Genomic DNA, 21,682 nt, shown 5'->3' with positions numbered 1-21,682 from the left:
ACACATATATATACACACACAATGGAATATCATTCATTCATAAAGAAGAATAAAATTATGGCATTTGCAGGTAAATGAATGGAGTTGGAGAATATCATGCTAAGTGAGATAAGCCAACCCCAAAACACCAAAGGCAGAATGATTTCTCTGATAAGTGGATGATGATACATAACGGGGGGCGGGGGGGCAGGCAAGAATGGAGGAAGAATGGATAGTATAGAGGAAAATGAGGGCTGGGGAGGGGGTAGGGGGAAGGAAAAATAAAATAATGAGGCAAACATCATATATGTATGATTACACAAATGGTGTGACTCTACTTCGTGTACAAACAGAAATGAAAGTCGGACTCCATTTGTGTACAATGAATCAAAAAAACAAAACAAAACAAAAAAAAAACGCTTGTACTGGTGTATTCCATTATGCCAGAGTCCATAATGAGATTTTCCTAAAATTATTAAAAGTGCTCTGTCTAGATAGAAATCACTCTTCTCTAAATTTATTTTCTGAAGTATGTTTGAAATATTTGTTACTACATTAAACAGGGTTTTAAACAATATTTTATACTGCTGAGATTAAACTATCCTTTAGTAACTATTATGCTCTGAAAGGCTATAAAATTAACAAGCTGTGTTAAGAACAAAGGGTAACTTTTCTATAGGTCTATCAAAAAGATATGCATGGCTTCTTTGCAGCCCATTAGCACAGTTAATATGAGCAAGTATATTAATACAGACATTAAAGGTAGAGGATCTGCCAGTAAAGCAAATTCAGGAATTGAAATCCACTCTGAAATCAGTCATCTTGTTTCATTTATGTTCAAGAATATTTGAAATAAAGTACATATACAAGAAAACATTTGGCATCATGATCTATAATTTTTACCTAAGTATCTGGAGAACATAAAGTAACATAAAAAAGACCTTATCCTCCAATCAAGAGTATATAGCAATGTTAGGGCTGGGATTTTAGGTCAGGGGAAGAGCACTTGCCTAGCATGTGTGAAGCACTAGGTTCAAATCTCAGCACCACATATAATAAATAAAATAAAGGTTCATCAACAATTAAAAAATATTTTTAAAAAAGAGTGTAGCAATGTTAGTTAACAAAATGAGAATCTAAATACAATAAAGGGAATTCTTTGTCTAATAGGATAAAAAGTTCAAATTCTAGACAGGGGGATATGAACAGTGCTGGTTTGTCAATTACTTATAAGGAGGACAATAACCTGTTCATTAAAAAAATCATGATCATTTATTTAATACTTCAGACTATTATTTCTCAAGGAATTCCACAAAATCTACTCTTATCTAATAAGAGAAGATAATTCAAATCCTTAGAGTTGGACAGTGGATCAGAAAATTGTGCCAAAAGTATTTAATTTCCTTTAAAGTCCTATCTTTTACCTTAAAAATTCCTGTACATTTTATATTTCTGCATGAAATAGTCTTGTCTGTTTTAATATAAAAAGTTTTCCCACGTTCACCTATTTTGTGTGTGTGTATGTGTGTGTGTGTGTGTTTGTGTGTGTGTGTATTACTGGAAATTAAATCCAGTGGCACATCTGCACCTCAGCCTCTTGAGTAACTGGGATAACAGGCATATATATGGAACCTCAGTCCATTGTTCACCTATTCTAAAATTTTTAGTAAAACTAATTGTTTTAGAAAAAGGCTTTTTTTTGTGTGTGTGGTTCTGGGGATCAAACCCAGGGCCTTGTGCTTGCAAGGCAAGCACTCTACCGACTAAGCTATCTCCCCAGCCCAGAAAAAAAGCTTTTTTATGACCCTACATATCCCTGATACTCTCTCAGATACTCCAGGAATGGATAATTTTACATTAACATGTAAGACAAAGCCAAGTCAATAAAGCTTCTATCCCAGAGAAAATTGCAGCTCACCTAGCAATCAACCAGATTAAGTGCATTCCCCCATTTAATATCTCCTACTTGGGCATGTTGGTTGCATTTTAGAAATTATTAATATCAACTTAGTAATAAGATTTGGAGAAAGAAGGAAGTAACTGATTTCACAAGTATTCCTAGCAAGCAGAAAGGGGCATATTCCTTTTAAGCAAAGGTAACTTCATGGTAGGGGAAAAAAAGATTTCATCATTAAAAAAATGTCAATGAAATCATCTTAACTCCCTCTTGACAAATTTCAACATTTGGCTGTTATTTAGAGTGTACTGCCTAAAGATATCAGGTGATTTCAGAATCAAAGACCCAGTGATCTACATTCAAAAGGGTTCTAAGAACTACAAACCACTATCTCTTAAAGATTGTACGACATGATCAAATGGGATTTATCCTAGGAATAAAAAGTTGGTTCAACATCTAAAAATTAATTAATGTAATAGAGTCTATCAACAGAATTAAAAAAAAAGAAACCATGATCATCTAAATAGATGTACAAAAGCATTTGAAAAAATATCAAATAGCAATTCAAGATCGTTTAAAAAACAAAAACTCAGTAGTAGAAAAAAGGAAATTTCCTCAACCTGAGAAAAGCCATTTACAAAAAAATCCATCCCTAACATCATACTTAACAATGAAAAATTGAATGTTTTCCTCCTATGTTCAGGAACAAGAAAAGTACGGTTGCTTTTACCACTTCAATTCAACATAGTGCCAGATGATACACAAGGCAATAGGAAATAAATAAAATGAAAGAAAGAAAGGCATCCAGATTCTAAAGTAAGAAATAAAATCATCTGTATTTCTCACAATATGATTCTGTATAGAAAAAAAACTTAGAAATAAAAAGGAATCAAGAAAATAATTTCCATTTGTAATTTCAAGAAGAATAAGACACAAAGGGATAAATTCAAAAGAAGTTCAAGACTTAATACCAGAAAACTACAAATCATTGTTGAAAGAAATTAAGACCTAAATTAATGAAAACTATACTTATTATTGCATGACTTAATATTATTAAGATGGAAGTACCTGAACTGATATACGAATTTAATGCAAACAATCTTAGTGGCCTTCTCTGCAGAAATTGGTCCAAAAAATCATAAAGAAATGAAAGGGAATACCTAAAATATTCTTGAAAACAAGCATAACAAAGATGGAGGACTTACGAGTCCCAATTTTGAAAATCACTAGATAACTACATTAATCAAATCACTTAGGTACTAGTGTGAACATAAGACATACAGGTCAATAGAACAGAATGGAGAGTCAAAAAAATTTTTCAAATTTATAGTAAATGGATTTTCAATCAGAGTACTGAGAAAATGGAAGAATGGAAGGAAAAACAACAGTGTTTTCTACAATAGTGCTGGGACAACTTCATATTCAAATGTAAAAGAATAAAGTTAGGCATCTATCTTATGCTATATACAAAAATTAATTCTAAATAGATCAAAACCAGAATATAAGAGCTAAAACAATAAACTCTTGGAAGAAAACACAGGCATAAATCTTTGAAACCCTGAATTGGACAATGGTTTCTTAGATACACTAATAACACAAATAACAAGAGAAAACTAGATAAATTGCACTTTATCATAACCAAAAATTTATACTCTTAATGATGCCAATTAAAATAAAAAGGAAAAAAAATGCACAAAATGAGATAAAATATTTGCAATTAAGAGATCTAATTGTATATGAATATATTAATAAAAAACTCTAGGAACTCAACAATCAAAATACTTCATTTAAAACAATATGAATAGGTATTTCTTCAAAGTAGATTCATGAATGGCAAACAAGCACATAAAATGATGTTCAACATCATTAGCCATTAAGTAAATGAAAATTAAACCCACAATTAGATATGACTTCCTACATATTAGGATGGCTAGAACAAAACCAAATGCTACTTGAAGCTGTGGAAAATGTGGAACCTAATACACTGCTGGTGAGAAGGTACTTTGGTATAACTGTTGTAGAAAACATTCTGGCAATTCCTCAAAAAGGTAAACAGGGTTATCGTATGACTGACCCAGTAATTCCACTCTTAGGTATACATCCAACAGAAATGAAAACACATGTGTACAGAAAAACTTGCACATGGATGTTCACAGTAGTATTCTCTGTAATAACCAGAAAGTAAAAGAGCCCAAATGTCTACCTAGCAATGAATGCATTTTAAAAATGTAGTATTGTCCATATAATTTAACAATAAACTGAAATGAGGTACTAATACATGCTACCTACCACAAGGATAAACCTTGAAATCACTAAGCTATGTTAAAAAAATTAAATTAGTTTAAAAAGACCATATATTCCATTGATTCTATTTATAGGAAATTTCCAGAACAAATTTCTGAAAAATCTATAAATCTACTTGTACACTGTTAATTAACTCTCCAATGAATAGATTAAGCAAAGAGAGATACTATACCTTGAGGAATTTATAATTTAGGGGACTTTTCAGAACTATGTATTTATCAGATAAAGAAGACCACATCAGTCTAAAAATCCTAAGATTTGACCAGATCGCCAGAAACCATCTTGAGCTCACCAGACTGGTATCATTCTACATACTTTCCCATACCCACCCTACACCAAGTTTTCTTTAAAAGAAGAGACTGGCACCCCAGAACCACATCTCTCACTTTTGAGATGGCTAACATTCTCCCTTGAATGCATATGTTCCTTGCTCTAATACAAAAGATGTCTCTCTTGAGACTGCCCACATTCTTGCTTGAATGCATACCTACCTACCTTCCTAAATAAACTGTTTATGCCTTTGACTTGTGCATGCTGGAATTCTTTCCCATCAAGTATGCCAAGAAGCCTGACAGTATATTGAGTCAAGTTCCCCCTTCCCTTCTGAAACTCCTCAAGGGCTTTTCTTCTGCGACACCTCTTCTCAGGTAACACTATCTCTATTTGAAATTGACAGGAGGTCATGGCCAGTGCAACAAGGCAAGAAAAGAAAATGGATACAGACTGGAAAGAAAGAAAATTTTATGTGCAGATGACATCATTATGTATAAAAAATATTAAGGATTCTACAGAAAATATATAAGCTAATTTAAGAAAACCAAAAAAGTTATTATGATAGGCAGCCTCTAAAATATGACCCAGTGATTTGTGTCTCCTGGTATTCATGTCCTTGTTTAACTGTCTGTCACTGAGAATAGGCTGAAACAAGTGATCCTCAAAATTGATAAAATGTCACATCTAAGATTCAGTTACAAAAAGTAGTGTCTTCTGTCTGGCTTATTCTCACTCAATCTGATGGAAGCTAGTTACCAAGTAAATGAAGGTGCTGCCTACTTTCTTCTTGGTGCTGATAGTAAATTGGGAGAAAAAAAAAGATATACTGAAGGAAAAAAATATTAAACTAAACCATGAGGATTCATGATTTCAAAAATTCTCAGCCTCTCCACATAGCAAAACACATTAAAATTAAGAAATGTCTTATGACCAATTTCAAATCCAGGATACCACCAGAAAAAAACATGCCTTTGAGATAAAGCCAAGGGTGAAACTTTTGTTAAGACTTCAGAAAGACTAAAGTTGATGTCTCAATACAAACATCAAAAGATGTGTTCAAGAGATTAAGGTTGGGCCTCACAATTTCTTTAAATCAAACAAGGGCCTCCACAGTGCCTTAAGCTAAGTTTTGTGACAATGGGCAGCCACAGATAAATAATACAAATTTTTTGAGACAGGGTATTGCTAAATTGCTCAGGCTGGTCTGGCACTTGTGATGATCCTCCTGCCTTAGCCTCCCAAGTCACTGGGATTACACGTGTGTACCACTGTGCCTGGCTACCAATACAAATTTTAATATATTAATCAGTTATTTTAAATTCTTCATCAGATTGCTCAATGTCTATACCTAAATGCATCTTCAGTTGCTCTGTCTTTTGGATACTTGCTTCTGTTACCTGTACTTTTTCCTATGCTTCATATTTTACTGTTATCTGTACATTTTGAGTAAGACAGGAGGGACCGAGGTACATAATTACAATTACTAATAATGGGCAGAACTTGCCTTTGCCTAGGTTTTCAGTGTAGGGATTTTGTTGATCTAATCAGGAACTTGGTGGGTTTGTGGTTTACTGTTGCTATGGTGACCATTAGGCTTCAAATTCCTCCAGGCATAACCTCCCTTCAGGTGGGTCAGATGATCTTTCTTAATGTCAGTTCCCTGCTCAGCTTTGTCTTCCCTCCTAGAGTATCTGTTTAAAGAGTTTCTACTCTTACTAGACACTTGTTAGGCTGTTGGTAAGGATTTGGATTGGGGTAGTTTCTTTTGTTGTTATTCTAATTATGTCTGTGACAATCAGTCTCTATATGTCTGAGTCTTCCCAAGTGTTTCTGCCCTTCTACAGTTCTGGGACCTGCAAGTAACTCTGCCCTCCCTTTTGGAGTCTCCCCCTTTCCCAACACACACACACACACACACACACACACACACACACACACACAAACACACTTCAGGTAGTTTTTATGAATGCCCTAAGGGCAATAGTTTATGTTGCTCCTCTTCCTGAATTTTGTTTTTTGGTACAGAAGGGAGACAAAGAAGAATGATCCAGGAAATATTTCATGTCCTTTCCATAGCAACTGTTGCTCTGCTCCAACAGACCTGCACCAAGGGGAATACCTTATCAGAGTTTTCCTTTTGTAAGGGGACAAATAGATGAGGATGGTAGAAACACGAGGTTAAGAGAATAATTCTATAAAATGAGCCCATTGTACTGACTCCCCATGAAACTGGTCTTGAAAATCAGGATCAGATTCTCTTTTCCCCTGGTGTTGAATATTAAACACCCCAGAAATGCTGAGGCAAAAGCAAAAAATAAATTTTATTTAAGAAACAACACAGAGAGACTCCTCTGGAGAGGAGGGAATCCAGAGCTTATGCCCAAAGGAGTGGGGGTGTCTTGCCCCTTTTATAGTCTACAGGTTTCCTTTCTTCTCATATCCATTCCCAAAGTGCAGGAAGACAGCCATCCAGGAGGCAACTGCTCGTGTTGAAAAATGTGATCCTTCCCTTTCCCAGAGGCTGTTAGCAACAGGGGGATTGCTATCTACCCTCTTCCTTTTCTTTGATAATCAGCTACCTGCCTGTCCTTTCCTCTGGTATCACTCACAATGCTTTCTTTGCCAAAAAGCAGTGTGCCTACAGCTCCACCTGGCCTAGGGGACAGGAAATGTCACATTCCTCAACAAACTGAAGTAGGGGGCAGAAGACCTGGCAGTCAAGTAGGTAATGAATGATGGGGGTTGAGAAGAAAGGGTTGGTTATCAAAGAAACACCTCCAGATTGCACTTCCCAGCACAAGGAGTTGCTAGCAATTACACCCTGTGCTGCTCCTTCCTGTTCTTAGGCACATACACAAAGAAGAAAGAGAAGGTGTGGGGGGGAGGAATTCTGGGAAGTCTATAAAAAAAGCAAGGCACATCCCCTCCCCATGGGCACCCATCTGTCTCTTAAGTAAATCTTGCTTTCTACACTTGCCTTGCCATTTCTCAGGTGTTTAATCTTCAACACCAATCCTGATTTCCAAGACTAGTAACACTTTATCAAAAGAGCTCTTACCACGTGTGACTCCATGGAGGAAAATATGTCAAGAGAGTTCAAACTCCCTCTATATTTGCAGTCCAAGGAGTTACCCACACTTACCCGCCCACATTTAGCCTTCACCAACCTGCTGACTATTTGCAGCTGTGTCTGCCCCAAGTTAGCTAGCACTCATACCTATCTTTTCCCAAGTCCCTTTAGAATTCAGGTTAGTTTGTTGGTTACCCTTCTACCTCAGCTCTCTGAGTGTTTCAGGAAATGTCCTGGGCTTGTAGTTTTCATTCCACCATTTTATGTATTACTGTAAGACTGAGAACAACATTCTTTAAGTAATTTAGGCTTATCTATATAATTATTTATATATACTTATCTACTTGTTTGGGTATTTATTTGTTTTTGCTCTTATTTTCCTAACATCTGCCTTCAATTTTCAAAACTGGAACAGTTTTTTGCAACACAACATAAAACTAAGGATATGGAAAAAGACAACCCCCAAGACAGTGTGACTTGGGAGGAGAGAGGGAGGAAGAAGGCAAAACATTCATCCCTTCCCAGTGACAATAAGTCCTAAAGGGAGGAGCCAGATACTGAGTGCTGGGTCCTGGACTTTCACCCTTTCCCATTACCAATGAGTCCTGGAAGGAGAAAAGCAAATAGTGAAGCTCTGGATAACAATGGATCCAAGAGGAAGAAGATAAAACAGTGAGCTCCAGCCAGGCTCTGAGCTTTCATTCCTTTCCCAATAAGTGTTAGACTTTTCACAACTTTTTTCCTGACTGCCCAAACCAACACATTCTACTACAGTGTCCAATGATTAAGTCACTCTCATTGTAAACTATAAAAAACAGCCCCACTCTGTAATCGGTGGCCATTTTCCATGCTGAAAATGAGCCCCTCTGATGCTTGACTTATTGACTACACTGCTGAATAAAGGAAAGTTTGCTGATCCATTTGAGGTCTGCTCCCAACTTGGTTACTTGTGCTTACAAAAACAATATTAGATTATAACCCATAGAACTAAGATATTTAATTATAAAAGGGGGAAAAATAACTTCACAGTGGAGAAACCTGCAAGACACCATCTTAATCAGGTGACTAAGGTTAACCTCATCATTAAAAAAAAAATAATTTTAGGTAGTCCCTGATCAAACTATCAGAAAAAGCTTTGATATTCTTGCCATAAATGCAGAATCATAATCTAAAACAGACAAACCCATATTAAAGACCATTCTGTAAAACATGTAACTAACACTCTGTAAAAAAAATAAGTATCAAGATCATGAAAAACTGAAGACCTATCACAGATTAGAGAAGTCTAAGGAGATGTGACAACCAAATACAATGTTTGATCCTAAACTGAATATTAAATAAAAAAAACATTAATGAAATGACATTGGTGAAATATGAATAAAGTCTGCAGTTTAGTTAATATTATATCAATATTAACTTCATAGTTTTTATAACTATATTACTTGAATTTAAAAGGTACTGAAAGCTGGGTGAAGGATATATGGAAATTATAACTCAGTAACTATTCTATAAATTTAAAATGAAATCCCAATTAGAGCAGTGAATGTACAGGGGAGGGTAAAGGTGAAGGAATGAAGTGTCCATGAAGGATTTTATTTACCTGCAGTTTTATTTTTTAAATTGCACAGTTTTAATATTTATGTAATTTCAAGTAAATTAAAATTGGAAGGAAAAATACACTGAAGTGAATAAGGATGCAATTTTTTGACCTCTGAAAGAGCTAACATAAAATAACACTGCTACCTTTGTTAGCTATCTTTGTTATATCATGGATTATTCAATTACTTTAAAAACCATCAGAATAAAAATGTCAGTATAACATAATAAAATTGATCATCTTTTCCACGAAAGTTTTGAAAAAGATCATCATATAGCAAGAGATCTATGACTGTTTTTCAGTCAAGATATGAAAATTAGTATGGTAAGAATAAACACTTTTAGTTAAAAAGTACTAACCTGAGAATATTCAATTCTCAAATGCCATAATTCAAGTCATAGTTCCAGTTTTGAGGCTGCAACCTAAATTAGCACTCTTTTAAGGACTTCTGATAACTTCTGCCTTTCACCCTTCCCTTATTTTTATCAATGATTCTTCCTTTTTCCTGTTTATTTCAGGTCTAAGAAATCTGAGTTCACTATAATGGGAATATAAAAGTGAATTATGAAAGAAATTAATCAGCATATTTAAGCACATGGGTTAAAAGCACATTAAAATGAAAACTGCCTAAGAAAAGACTGAACTGCTATGACACATATGTCATACATATACCTACAATGATGACCTTTGTACTTTTCATAACCAAAACATGGCCGAAGCATAAATCTGGGTAGATCCTTCAGGATCAGAGATTATCCACATTTATATGCCATTGTACATTTCCAGATGCCATGCAAAAGGGAAAAATAATTAGTAGAGAAAAAATACCCTCTTTCAGGAGGCAGAGTCTGGTCAGAACCATGAGAAAGACTGTTGAGTGCACAATAGTTACTCAAAAAATGTTCTTTGAATTATAGAGTTCAGAATAGACCATGTGAAAATAAAATCTGGCACACTAACTGTTCTACATGTTAAACTCCACTGAAGTTCAGAAATTTTCTTTCTACTTAAAACAAGTTAAAGATTCCTTATCTTTTCTTGAGATTTTCGATGTAATCCATCATAAAGACTATTATATACCAGACTTCTGCCCCCCAAAATCTAAAAAGACTTTTAATGGGAAGACAAAAGAACAAAACAATAAGCCTGAGTCACTGAAAAATTAAAGTCTAACTTTCCTATTGTACTGCAATGTATATTTAACTATAACCAAAAAGTTAAAAATTTTAAAAAGATCAGAATGAATATAAAATAAAGACCTACTCATTTTACAATGGAATCTAAAGGTTCTACATTTTATATTCTTCTTCTGAGAAATGTCAAGTAGAACTCTGGGAAAAATCAGAGTACCTGGGTCTAAAAAAAGATTTAAATGAGTTAGTGCAAAAGTATTCACTGGGCAACAATACATTATTTGGCATTAGGGGCACAGGGCATGAAATAATGGTGGGTTTTGTTTTTATTTTCAAGCTTCTTTGAACAGAGTTAATATACATCAAAGATTACAATTGTGACAAGGACTGTTTAAAATGTTAAAGTCTATGTTACAGTCTGTGTTTTAGTTTGTGGCACCCCTCTCCATCTTAAAAAGTCTCAGTAAAAAAACATAAATGCATATACAGAGAACAGCCACCATCTTTCTGCACAAATTACAATATTTTGCAAAGTCATTTATTTTTCAAGTCCTCATAAAAGACACTGCTTTCCCCATGTATGCAAACAATTCATTAATTTTACTGTAAAAGACTTCCTGAGGTCACTTAATTCAGCAACTTCAACAACAACAAAAAAAAATTCTCTCTATCCTAGTATCTTCCAGAAAGATCAATCAATATTCCAGTTAACCTTCTGCAAATGTAAATCAATGTGAGACACCTCAGGGAAACCCCTTCATTTACTTGAAAACCATATATCAACTAATCTCTTAACACTCTCTTCCTCAAGTTAAATAATTCACATTACCCCTAATTTATATCTTTGTGGTATCTATTCTTCATTAGCCTGTACATTTTGATTCACATTTGTAGTCTATTCTTTTATTACTGTAGTTAACCAAAGTGAAAATGTTCCTTGAGTATAAACAGATTATTAAAGAGGCATTTGCAGATTATTAACTCATATCAGACTTTTAAAATCTTTTTTCTCGACTACTACCACATTTGCTGCATTTGTGTGATTTAACTACAAGATATAACCAGGGATCAGCCAGGCACAGTGGTGCATGCCTATAATCCCAGCATTTCGGGAGACTGAGGCTCTAAGAAACTGGTGAAACCCTGCCTCTAAATAAAAAATAAAATGGATTGGGGATATGGCTCAGTTGTTAAGCACCCCAGGTTTCAACCTTGATACAAAAAAAAAAAAAAAAAAAAAAAAGAACCAGTAATCTTTTTTATTTTTTTAATCTATCAGGTCTTTCTCTAATATAAAGTTCTAATTTTCCCTGAAATAATGCCAATGGACTTGCATAAGAGCTGAACCTCTTTAAGTATGTTATACTTGAATATACCATAGGAATATAACTTTTATAAATCTTTTGACACTTTACCTCATTCGGTTTGAACTTGATAACTCAACTAGGTATAATATGTCCTATTCTTATCACTGTTATCTTTTACCCTATTCTTAACTATTATGTCAATTCTAGATTTTATTTATATCTTTTATTCACATTTACTTTCATTTAGAACCATCAAAAAATCTTTTAGGCATCTTTTTGATTCTCACACATAATATCAACAAGTATACTAAGAAGGCATCAATAAATCCCTCCACGATACAAGTAAGTCACTCGAGTTGGGACATACATGTTTTCCCATTTAACACTACTAAAAGACCCTGGTTATTTTTTTGTGGTTTGTTTTGTTTTTGTTTTTAATAAAGGTCTTGATCTCCTTAGGGTGCTTTATACCTCAAAGGTACCCAAAAAGAAGCTATAGTTAGCACTTTGCCTTTATACTGTATATCACTCTGTAGTTGAACAAGATGCTATTTGTTTTGTTTACTGTGCTGAGGACTAATGACTATTATATTGTTTGCAAAATATACTTGTCAATGCTAAGTAGGGGGTGCCTAGCACGTTCATCTCAGTAGCTTCTCCCCTGAAATAATGCCAGTGAATTTGCATAAGAACTGACAATCTTTTAAGTATGGTATACTTGACACTTTTGCCCATTTGGTTGGAACTTCAAGACAACTAAAACATCATTCTTCATAGCTAACTTTTTTTCTGAAATGATAAACTAAAAGAACTTTTAAAACTTCAGCCCTGTAATCATTTTCTACTAATACTTCATAAGAATTTTCTATTTATTCAAAAGTCTATTGATTTAAAAAAATAATATACCAGGCAAGGTAGGTAGAACACAAACGCAGCCATTTTTATCATATTTTATATAACATGTCATATTTTATATAACAACAATGAAGCTAAGTGTTTAGTCACAAACAAGGAAATACATCTAAATATCCTTTACTCAAAGAGAACACATTTTTCCCTCCAGTACCGGGGATTGAACCCAGGGCCTAATACATGCTAGGCAAGTACTCTACCACCAGTTATATCCATCACCCTCGTTATTTAATTTTTTTTGAGACAGGTTCTCATTAAGTTGCTCAGGTTGTCCTCAAACTTGTGATCCTTCTGCCTCAGTCTCCTTAGTAGCTGGGATAACAGGCATGTTAAAGAGAAAACTTTTTTTCTCTTCAAAATGAGAAGGTGAATTTTCATTTCCTTTCTCCTCTTCATTTTTCACTTTGCCTTTTCTTCATGACAACTAAGATCTAACCAGAACGTGGGGTAGAGTCAGAATGGAGTGGGATTAAAGATGGCATCTGCCCAGAGGAATGTCAGAGCCCAAGCAGGTTGAAAAGTACATCCACACATGGAGTAGTTTAGTAAGAAGGGTCTGAACCTAAACAAGGTAAGAAGAGCATCCATGTGGAGAAAAGGCCATGCATGGTAACAGAGCAGGGGAATAGTGGCGACCTAGCATGAAGATTCAGAGTCTAAGTATGGTGAGAGGGGATCTATGCTGCAGTTGGTAGTGGGTGCTGGTGAAGCAAAGTCAATAAAGAATGAAAGAGTATTCATACAAAGGGTTAACCTGAAGCAGGGTATCAGACCCCAAAGAAGATAAGGAAGAAGACACAGGGGACAAACTCATGAGTAATATCAGAATCCAAGCAGAGAAAACAGAGTTATCCTCAAGAAGAGGCTGGCTGGTATGAAATGACAGCCTGAAGTGGGTGAGAAAGGAACCTATTCAATACAGCAAAACAACATGTGGAATCAGAGCCAAAGGTAAGTGAGGACAAACCACCAAGGATGGACTGGTATGGGATGTGAAAGCCTAAGCAGAGGGAAGAGAATATCCAAGTAGTGAAGAGCCCAACATCAAAGTCAGAACCAGAGGGGAGTGAGGAGGGCATTCTGACAGAACAAAGCCTGAACTGGTAAGCAGAAAGAAGAGAGCATCCATGAGAAGGCGATCAATGAACTGGAATGGAGAGTCAGAGTTCCAGCAGCGTAAGGGAGGCTTCTGAGCAGTAGAGTGACAAAAAACAGAGAGGGAGGATTAGTTGCATACAGGATGACTAAACAGAAGAAAGAAAAGAAAATTCTGTATGTCAGCTAAGAGTTACAGTTATAAACACTTTTTTCAAGCACTCATGAACATTCACCAAGATTGACCATCTACTAGATGATGAAATAAACCTCGAAAACTTTTTTTAATTGGTCTCTGATCATTATAGAACCAAACTGTAAGTCACTAATGGAGTCACTGGAAGTTTTACAATACAGTTCTAAATAATCCACAGATCAAAGAACTATCAAAGAAAATTTTTAAAAACAGAACTGAATGAATAGAGAACAGGAAAAAACAGAAAAGAATCAATGAAACAAAAAGCTGGTTCTTTGAAGTCAATAAAAATTGATAAAACTAGTAGACTGACAAAAATAAAAGAGAGACCATACAAATCACTAAGGTCAGAAATGAAGCACTACAGAGTCCATGGTCATTAACAGGAAAATAAGGGAATACAATTACCAACTTTATGCTCATAAATTCAACAACTTAGAAGAAACAAGTCTCAAAACCACAAACTGGGGATGTGGTTCAGTGGTTAGGTGCCCCTGGGTTCAATTCCCAATACCAAAAAAAAAACTGATTTCAGCAGGGTTTCAGAAATCAAGATTAACATAAAATTCAATCATTTCTATATACTACCTACAAATATATGAAAACCAAAATTAAAACCATAATACCATTTATAATTACTCCAAAGAAAATTAAATATTTAGATGTAAATGTGAAAAAACATGTATACGATCTGTATCCTTAAAATCATAAATACCTATTAAAAGAAATCAAAGACAAATAAAACCAAGATAAGATATTACTAATAAGCACCTATGAGAACTGCTAAAATAAAAATCATAACAAATTTGTTAGCAAGAATTCAGAGAACCTAGATCTCTCTTGCACTGCTGAGAATATAAAATGGTACAACCATTGTGGAAAGTAGTTCAGCAGTTTCTTTCAAACATGCACTTAGGATACAATATCCCAAAGAAATGAAATTTTTATGTTTACACAAAAACCTATACATGAATGTGCACAGCACCTTCATTTGTAACTGTCAAAAACTGAAAACAACCCAACTGTTATTCAAAAATGAATGGTTAAACAAACTGGAGTACCTCTATACCATGAAATACCACTCAGCAATAAAAAGGAACAAACCATTAGAACATGTAACAATTTGGATGGATATAAAGAGAATGATGCTGATTGAAAAAAGCCCCATCTTCAAAAGTTACATACTGTATGATTCCATTTATTTAGCTTTCTTAAAATAACAATTAGAATAGAAGAAAAGCAGATTAGTGGTAACTTAGAATTATGTAAAGGGCTAAGAAGGACAACAATGTCTAAAAAGATCTTTTAAGTATGTTCCTTAAAAGGACAATATGAGTAATCCTTGTAACAGGACTGTTCTGTACACGTGATAAAATTTCATAGAAACAAATACATATTCAAGGAGTACTTAAAATTGGTGAAATATGTAAAACATTAATGAAAGCTGTCAATTGCTGATATTATACTATAGTCAATCAAAATATTATCATTGGTGAAAATTGGGTAAAGTTGTAGGATATTGTACTATAATTAATCAAAATACCACTGCTGGTAACAGGGAAAGGACACATGGGTTTTTTCTGTATTATTTGTAACAACTGAATCTATAATAATCTCAAAACAAAGCCTTTTTCTGGTGTTTTTTTTTTTTAAGTGAAATGAAAAAGTATCATCTTGCTACTTCATTTTGTTTCTGAATCTTGGATAAGAATAAAATAAATGTTCATGCATCTGATATTGATAAAAATAAACAATGACATAAACACTAACCTAATAAAGAAACAGGGCAGAAAGGGTAGTTTGTCCTTAATAGGAATTCCAATTATTAAGTGTGAAACAAATATGGGAAATAAAGTAAACATTAGAACATCACTGTAACAGCTGTTATATGCAACGGTCCTATAGATAGATGCTTATCAAAGTAAGTAATATTTTCAGAGCAAACAGTATATTTGAATAGTTCCAGTGGATCTCCCCCAAATATCTTCTTTGGTTTGGATAACACCTTTTAAAGTCCCATGTGTTAAATGCTTGGTCCCCAGTTCATGGTACTACTGGAAGGTTGTGGAACCTTTAAGAGGTAGGGCCTAACAGAAAGAAGTTAGGTCACTGGGAGCAGGTCCTTGAAAGGAGTGATATTTTGGGTAACCGTCTTTTAATTAAGTCTTTGCTCCTGTAAAATCAATGACATAACGACATCAAAACATATTGGTAATTTTGTTTTCAAAAAGTGCTGTCTCTCATATAATAATGCATTTCATAGAAGGTTCTCCGCCTCACCTGGCCAGTTCTTTAATTAAGTTTGCAATTCGTCTTTTGTCTTCGAGACATAAATCCTTCAATGATACACTCTTCATTCCTCGCTTGCAGAAATTCTAAAGAAAACAAAAAACAAAACAAAACAAAAAAAAAAAAACCTTCTGGTTAACTTCTAAAAATAATTAGAAACCTATTAAAAATAAGCATGGAAAGTAAAATTTCTTAGATATCTTTTATCTGGTAGAACACCATCCACCTGTTGTATTTAAACCTATTGTGAACTCAAAACAGGCTAAGGAACCGATTATGAACCAGAGAATACCAAAGAATTACACAGAAAATGACACAAAAAGAACTTTAAAAAGATGTTTCTGCTAAAATACTAAAAAATATCAGGAAAACAACTTTCCCTTGGTGCATGTCACAAGAACAAGTGCCTAATGGAAGATACTGAGAAACCTTTCCTACACCACAGTCCCGAGGCTGTTTAAGGATACACTAAGATTGATAGATGAAGCATCAGTTACTAAGCATTCAAAATACCCTAAGGTCTATTGCAATAGGTACTCAAAGAATAATAATTGTAACAGTTAAATGTAAATCTAGTGCTTACAGCATGACAGGAATATTCTAAGTACTTTGTACTTACTATTCCATTTCACTTTCACAACAATGCTATTAAGGTTATTATCCTGTAGTACATTGAGGGTACAGAGCCTTTACAGGGTTATAGCAGTTACATAGGAGAATCAGGACAATACAAGTTCCATAGTCTGTGCTCTTAAACATTATACTATTCTATCTTTTATGCTACAAAAAATTCTCGGCAGTACTTAAGCAACATTAAGAGGGATCTTTAGGGTCATCTAACTCAGGCAGTCACAGGGAACCACAGGGAACATGTAAAAGGAAGAAACAATGATTCTTGACATTTGTGCAACCACGTAAGTAAGTTACTACGATTACTTCAAGTAGCCAAGAAAAACCAAAAGGCCCCTAAAATTAATCCTGGAAATAGTAAAGTCAAAGGTCAAAGGTGGGGAAGGTAGGGTAGGAAAAGGAAATAGGAAAAAGGATAAGAAAATAAGATGAGTTTACTTTTAGGTATGCTCAATTTAAGATGCCAGCAAGACATTCATGTAGAAATGTCAAGCAGGAAGTTGGAAAGGTAGGTCTGTCTCTCAAGTCAGTATGGTTTTAAAAGATAACCTATGGTATTATGGATGATGCTTAAATTTTTATTTTCTTTATACCTTTCTGTGTTTAAATTTTTCTTTAATAAGTATAAGTTATATTGACATTTTTAAAGATTATTTTTTAAAAATTGGTTAGAAATTTTTTAAAATTGTATTTGATTTCAATTTAAATTTAGATTGGCATTTAAAAGTATAAAAGAAGAATCAGAAACAATATTGTAGAGAACAAAAGTTTGAAGACAGTATGGGGTCAATCAATAGTGATAATAATCAAAAAAGTCAAACAGACTAGGGAAAGAAGGCACTGGATTTGGCAAAAGAAGAAATTGTTGATAATCTATGAAAAGGCCTGTGGTGTAGTGAGTGAAAGATCAAACAAGAGAAACTCATGCACACAGGCGAAAACTTTAGCCACTGTGTTTAACAGCAAAAACCTAAAAACACAAGGACTGGGGAGATAGCTCAGCTGGTAGAGTGCTTGCCTTGTAAGTACAAGGCCCCGAGTTCCATCCCCAGTACCGCAAAAAAAAAAAAAAAAAAAAAAACCTGAAAACACAAATGTCCATCAACTAGAGAACAACAAAGCAGTGACATATCTATACAATGGAATTCTGTAGGTACTGTTGTTATGCTACTGGCATTGGTCTTCAAACCCAGAATTCCACATTCTGCTTTGTAATGCTGAAGTTGAGACTTTAGAAACCTCTGTTCTCCTTTGTTACCTGGCTCCCTGATAAATTCTGCTGCTAGAACTAAATGGAGACCAGATGTTGTTAGAGGAAGGAAAGACATATCCCTTCCTATTTGTTTCCAATTACTGTCAGTGTCAGCCCTAAGTTACTCACAGAACAACTGATTTCAGTTTGTAATTTTTTCCAGCCCCTGCAGAACTGGCCTTTATTAAGTCTCCTGAGGGATAGCAGAAGCAATCAGGCTGGTACTCCATCATCAAAAGTCAAAGCATAAGGGGCTCTTCTTCCAAGTTTCTAAGTTTTAATAATTCCTACTTGTTCTGCCTATTCACCCAGCCCTAGGGATGGTGGTTGTTTCTTATAGGTATTACTTTCATTATGCCTTAAGGTTGCCTTTTGGATTTTTGGATTTCCAGCACTTAACAACTCTTTATGTTAAATATTCTCATTTAAAATCTGAATAAGCCCTATTAGTTAAAAGAAATGAATTGTAACTACATACAACATAAAAAAAAAAAAAATCCCATGATCACCTTTAGCTTGAAGGGAATCAAATTAATTCCAGATAACACTGTTCCAAAATAAAGTTAATAAAGATTATTTCTAGAAATATAAAAATACCCAACAAGGTAAAATTCATACTGTCTGATGATATCCAATAAAAAACAATCAGGCAGGTCAAGAGAGGAAAATATAACCCAAAATTAAGAGAAAAATTATTTCATTGAAATCAACCTATAAATAACATGGATGATAAAATTGGTAGACAAAGATATTAAAAATTAGTTTAACTATATTCTGTATGTTCAAAAAGCCAGAAGAATGACTGGACGTTAAGTAGAGACAAGCGAGTAAGAAAAAAAAAAAAAAAAAAAAAAAAAAAAACCCAACCTGAACTCCTAGAGATAAAAATTACATTGTTTCATATGAAAAATACACTGGATGAAGTCAGTGGCAGATTAGACACTGCAGAAGAAAAATGATTAATGAATTTGAAGACACAGCAAATAGGAATACAAACCATCCTAAGATAAACAGAGAACAACAAAAAGAACAGAGGACCTCAGAATTGGTGGAATATTTCAAGCTTAAGTGAGGTCATCAAAAGAGAAAAGGAGATGCAAAAATATCTGCAGAAATAACAGCTGAAAAGTACTTGATTTGATGAAAACTATAAACCTATAGACCCAAAAAGCTTAACAAAACCCATCCAAAAGAGATATTTAAAAAACTACTGCAAGGAATACTAAAATTGTTCAAAATGAGTAACAAAGAGAAAATCTTCAAAGCAACCAGAATTTACACACACACACACACACACACACACACACACACACACGGAATAGAACAGGGATGATAGCAGATTTCTCAAAAACAGTGCAAGACAGGCAACTAATGCAACATCATTTAAATGCTCAAAAAAACTATTGACTCAGCATTCCATAACCAGTAAAAATATCTTTCAAAAATGAAAGTAAAATACTTTTCAGGTATACAAAAGCTGAAAAAAATCCATTCCCAGTGTGTCCTCACTGTAATGTTAAAGAAGTCCTTCAGGCAGAAGGAAAATATCAAATGGAAACTTAGATATAAACAAAAGGCTGAAAAACCAAAAAATAGTAACAACATGAGTAGATTTTAAAACTTTTGTTTGATATTTTTAGATCTCTTTAAAAGACAACTGAAAAGGAATCCAAATTGAAAAGGAATATGTAATGATACCTCTATTCACAGATGGCATGATCTTTTATGTAGAAAATTATAAAGGAATCTATAAAAAAATGAGTTTAGCAAGGCTACAGGATACCAGATCAACTCACAAAAATAAACTGTATTTCTAGACACTAACAGTGAGCTTAAAAAGAAATTAAGAAAACAATTCCACATACAATAGCATCAAATAATATAAAATATTTGATGATTCTGTAATTTCTATGGAAATACATGGAACCCCAAACAGCTGACTCGTTCAAGAACAATAAATTTGGATGACTTCCCAATTCTAAACCTTTCTGCAAGGCTAGAATTAATGAAGACAGTGCTGGCATAAATAAAAATATAAATCAATGGAACAAAAAAAGGGAGTCCAGAAATGAATCCTTACATTTATGGTCAACAGATTTTTGACAGGGTGCCAAGACAATTAAAGGAAAACGACAATCTTTTTCACAAATGGTCTGGGACAACTAGATGTCCACATGCAAAACAAAAATAAAGTTGGAATACTACCTCACACCATACATAAAATTTAACTCAGATGGAACAAAGACAATAAAAGTAAGAGCTAATGCTATAAAATTCTTAAAAGAAAAAGTAATCATAAATCTTTGTGACCTTAGATCAGATAATAATTTCTTGGATCTAACAACAAAGCAAAGGAAACAAAAGAAAGCACTAGAAAAATGAACTTCACAATTAAAAACTTGAGCTTTGAAGGACACATACACACACACAGGCACACACAAGGCACTGCACAGAATGGGAAAAAAAGCTAGCAAATTGTGTACCTGATAAATGGTTTCTAAAACGAACTTTTCTAACTCAACAATAAAAAGACAATTTGATTAAAACACATCTGACCAGATATTTGTCTGAAAAAGATATACACATGGCCAAAACAATATACACATAAAAAGATACTCATCATCATAAGTCATTAGGGAAATTAAATTAAAATCACAATGAACTACCTAGTGCCAGACTCCACTAGGATTGCTATCATCAAAAAGCTGGACATAAAAGTTGGTGAGAATGTAGATAGTTAGTTGGAGGTCACACACATTGCTAGTAGTAATTGTAAAATGATGTAGCCACTTTGGAATATAGTTTGGAATTCTGTCAAAAAGTTAAACATATAATTTCCACAAGGCCCAGAAATTCTAACTATATTCCCAAGAAAGCTCAAAACATGTTTTCACATAAAAATTTGTATATGAATGTTCATGGCATAATTATTCATGATAGCCAAAAAGTAGAATGTCACAAATGTCCATTAAGCAAAGAATAAGCAAACCACGTTAATAGCCATGAAAAGAAATTTAATGATAAGAAATAAATATAGATGAACTCTGAAATCATAATCACAGTTAAATCCTATAGAGTACTAAAACATAATCATCAGTAACAAAAAAGATATTAAAAATGTCTTTAAGAATATAAATTAACAAATCATATCTCGATAATAACCCTAAATATTAATGGCCTGAACTCATCAATCAAAAGACATAGAATGGCAGATTGGATTAAAAAGAAAGATCCAACAATATGTTGCCTACAAGAGACTCACCTCATAGAAAGAGATACCCATAGACTAAAGGTGAAAGGATGGGGAAAAACATACCATGCACATGGACTCAGGAAAAAGCTGGGGTATTCATCCTCATTTCAGATAATGTGGACTTCAAGCCAAGTTAGTCAGAAGGGATAAAGAAGGACATTTCATACTGCTTAAGGGAAGCATAAATCATCAAGACATAACAATCATAAAGATCTATGCCCCGAACATTGGCTCATCCATGTATGTCAAACAAATCCTTCTCAATTTCAGAAACCAAATAGACCATAACACAATAATACTAGGTGATTTTTAACATGCTTCTCTCACCACTGGAAAGATCTTCCAAACAAAAATTGAACAAAGAAACCATAGATCTCAATAACACAATCAATAATTTAGATTTAACAGACATTTATAGAATATACCATTCAACCAAGAGCGAATACACTTTCTTCTCAGCAGCACATGGATCCTTCTCTAAAATAGACCATATAT

General features: G+C 34.0%; 1 protein-coding gene across 5 annotated transcripts in view; it reads right to left on the bottom strand.

Annotated features, from left to right (window-relative positions):
- Positions 1-21,682, bottom strand: part of Kiaa1328 (KIAA1328 ortholog) — a 286,260-nt gene that overhangs the window by 252,448 nt on the left and 12,130 nt on the right. For all 5 annotated transcript variants that reach the window (XM_047526442.1, XM_047526441.1, XM_047526445.1 and 2 more), the window contains one exon: positions 16,044-16,138. In XM_047526442.1, coding sequence (XP_047382398.1) covers positions 16,044-16,138 — 95 coding nt within the window. The remainder of the gene's footprint in view (positions 1-16,043; positions 16,139-21,682) is intronic.

This window comes from Sciurus carolinensis, chromosome 15, assembly GCF_902686445.1.
Source record: "Sciurus carolinensis chromosome 15, mSciCar1.2, whole genome shotgun sequence".
In the NCBI taxonomy this organism is placed as follows: Eukaryota; Metazoa; Chordata; class Mammalia; order Rodentia; family Sciuridae; genus Sciurus; species Sciurus carolinensis.
This window is presented reverse-complemented; position numbering and strand designations above follow the sequence as displayed.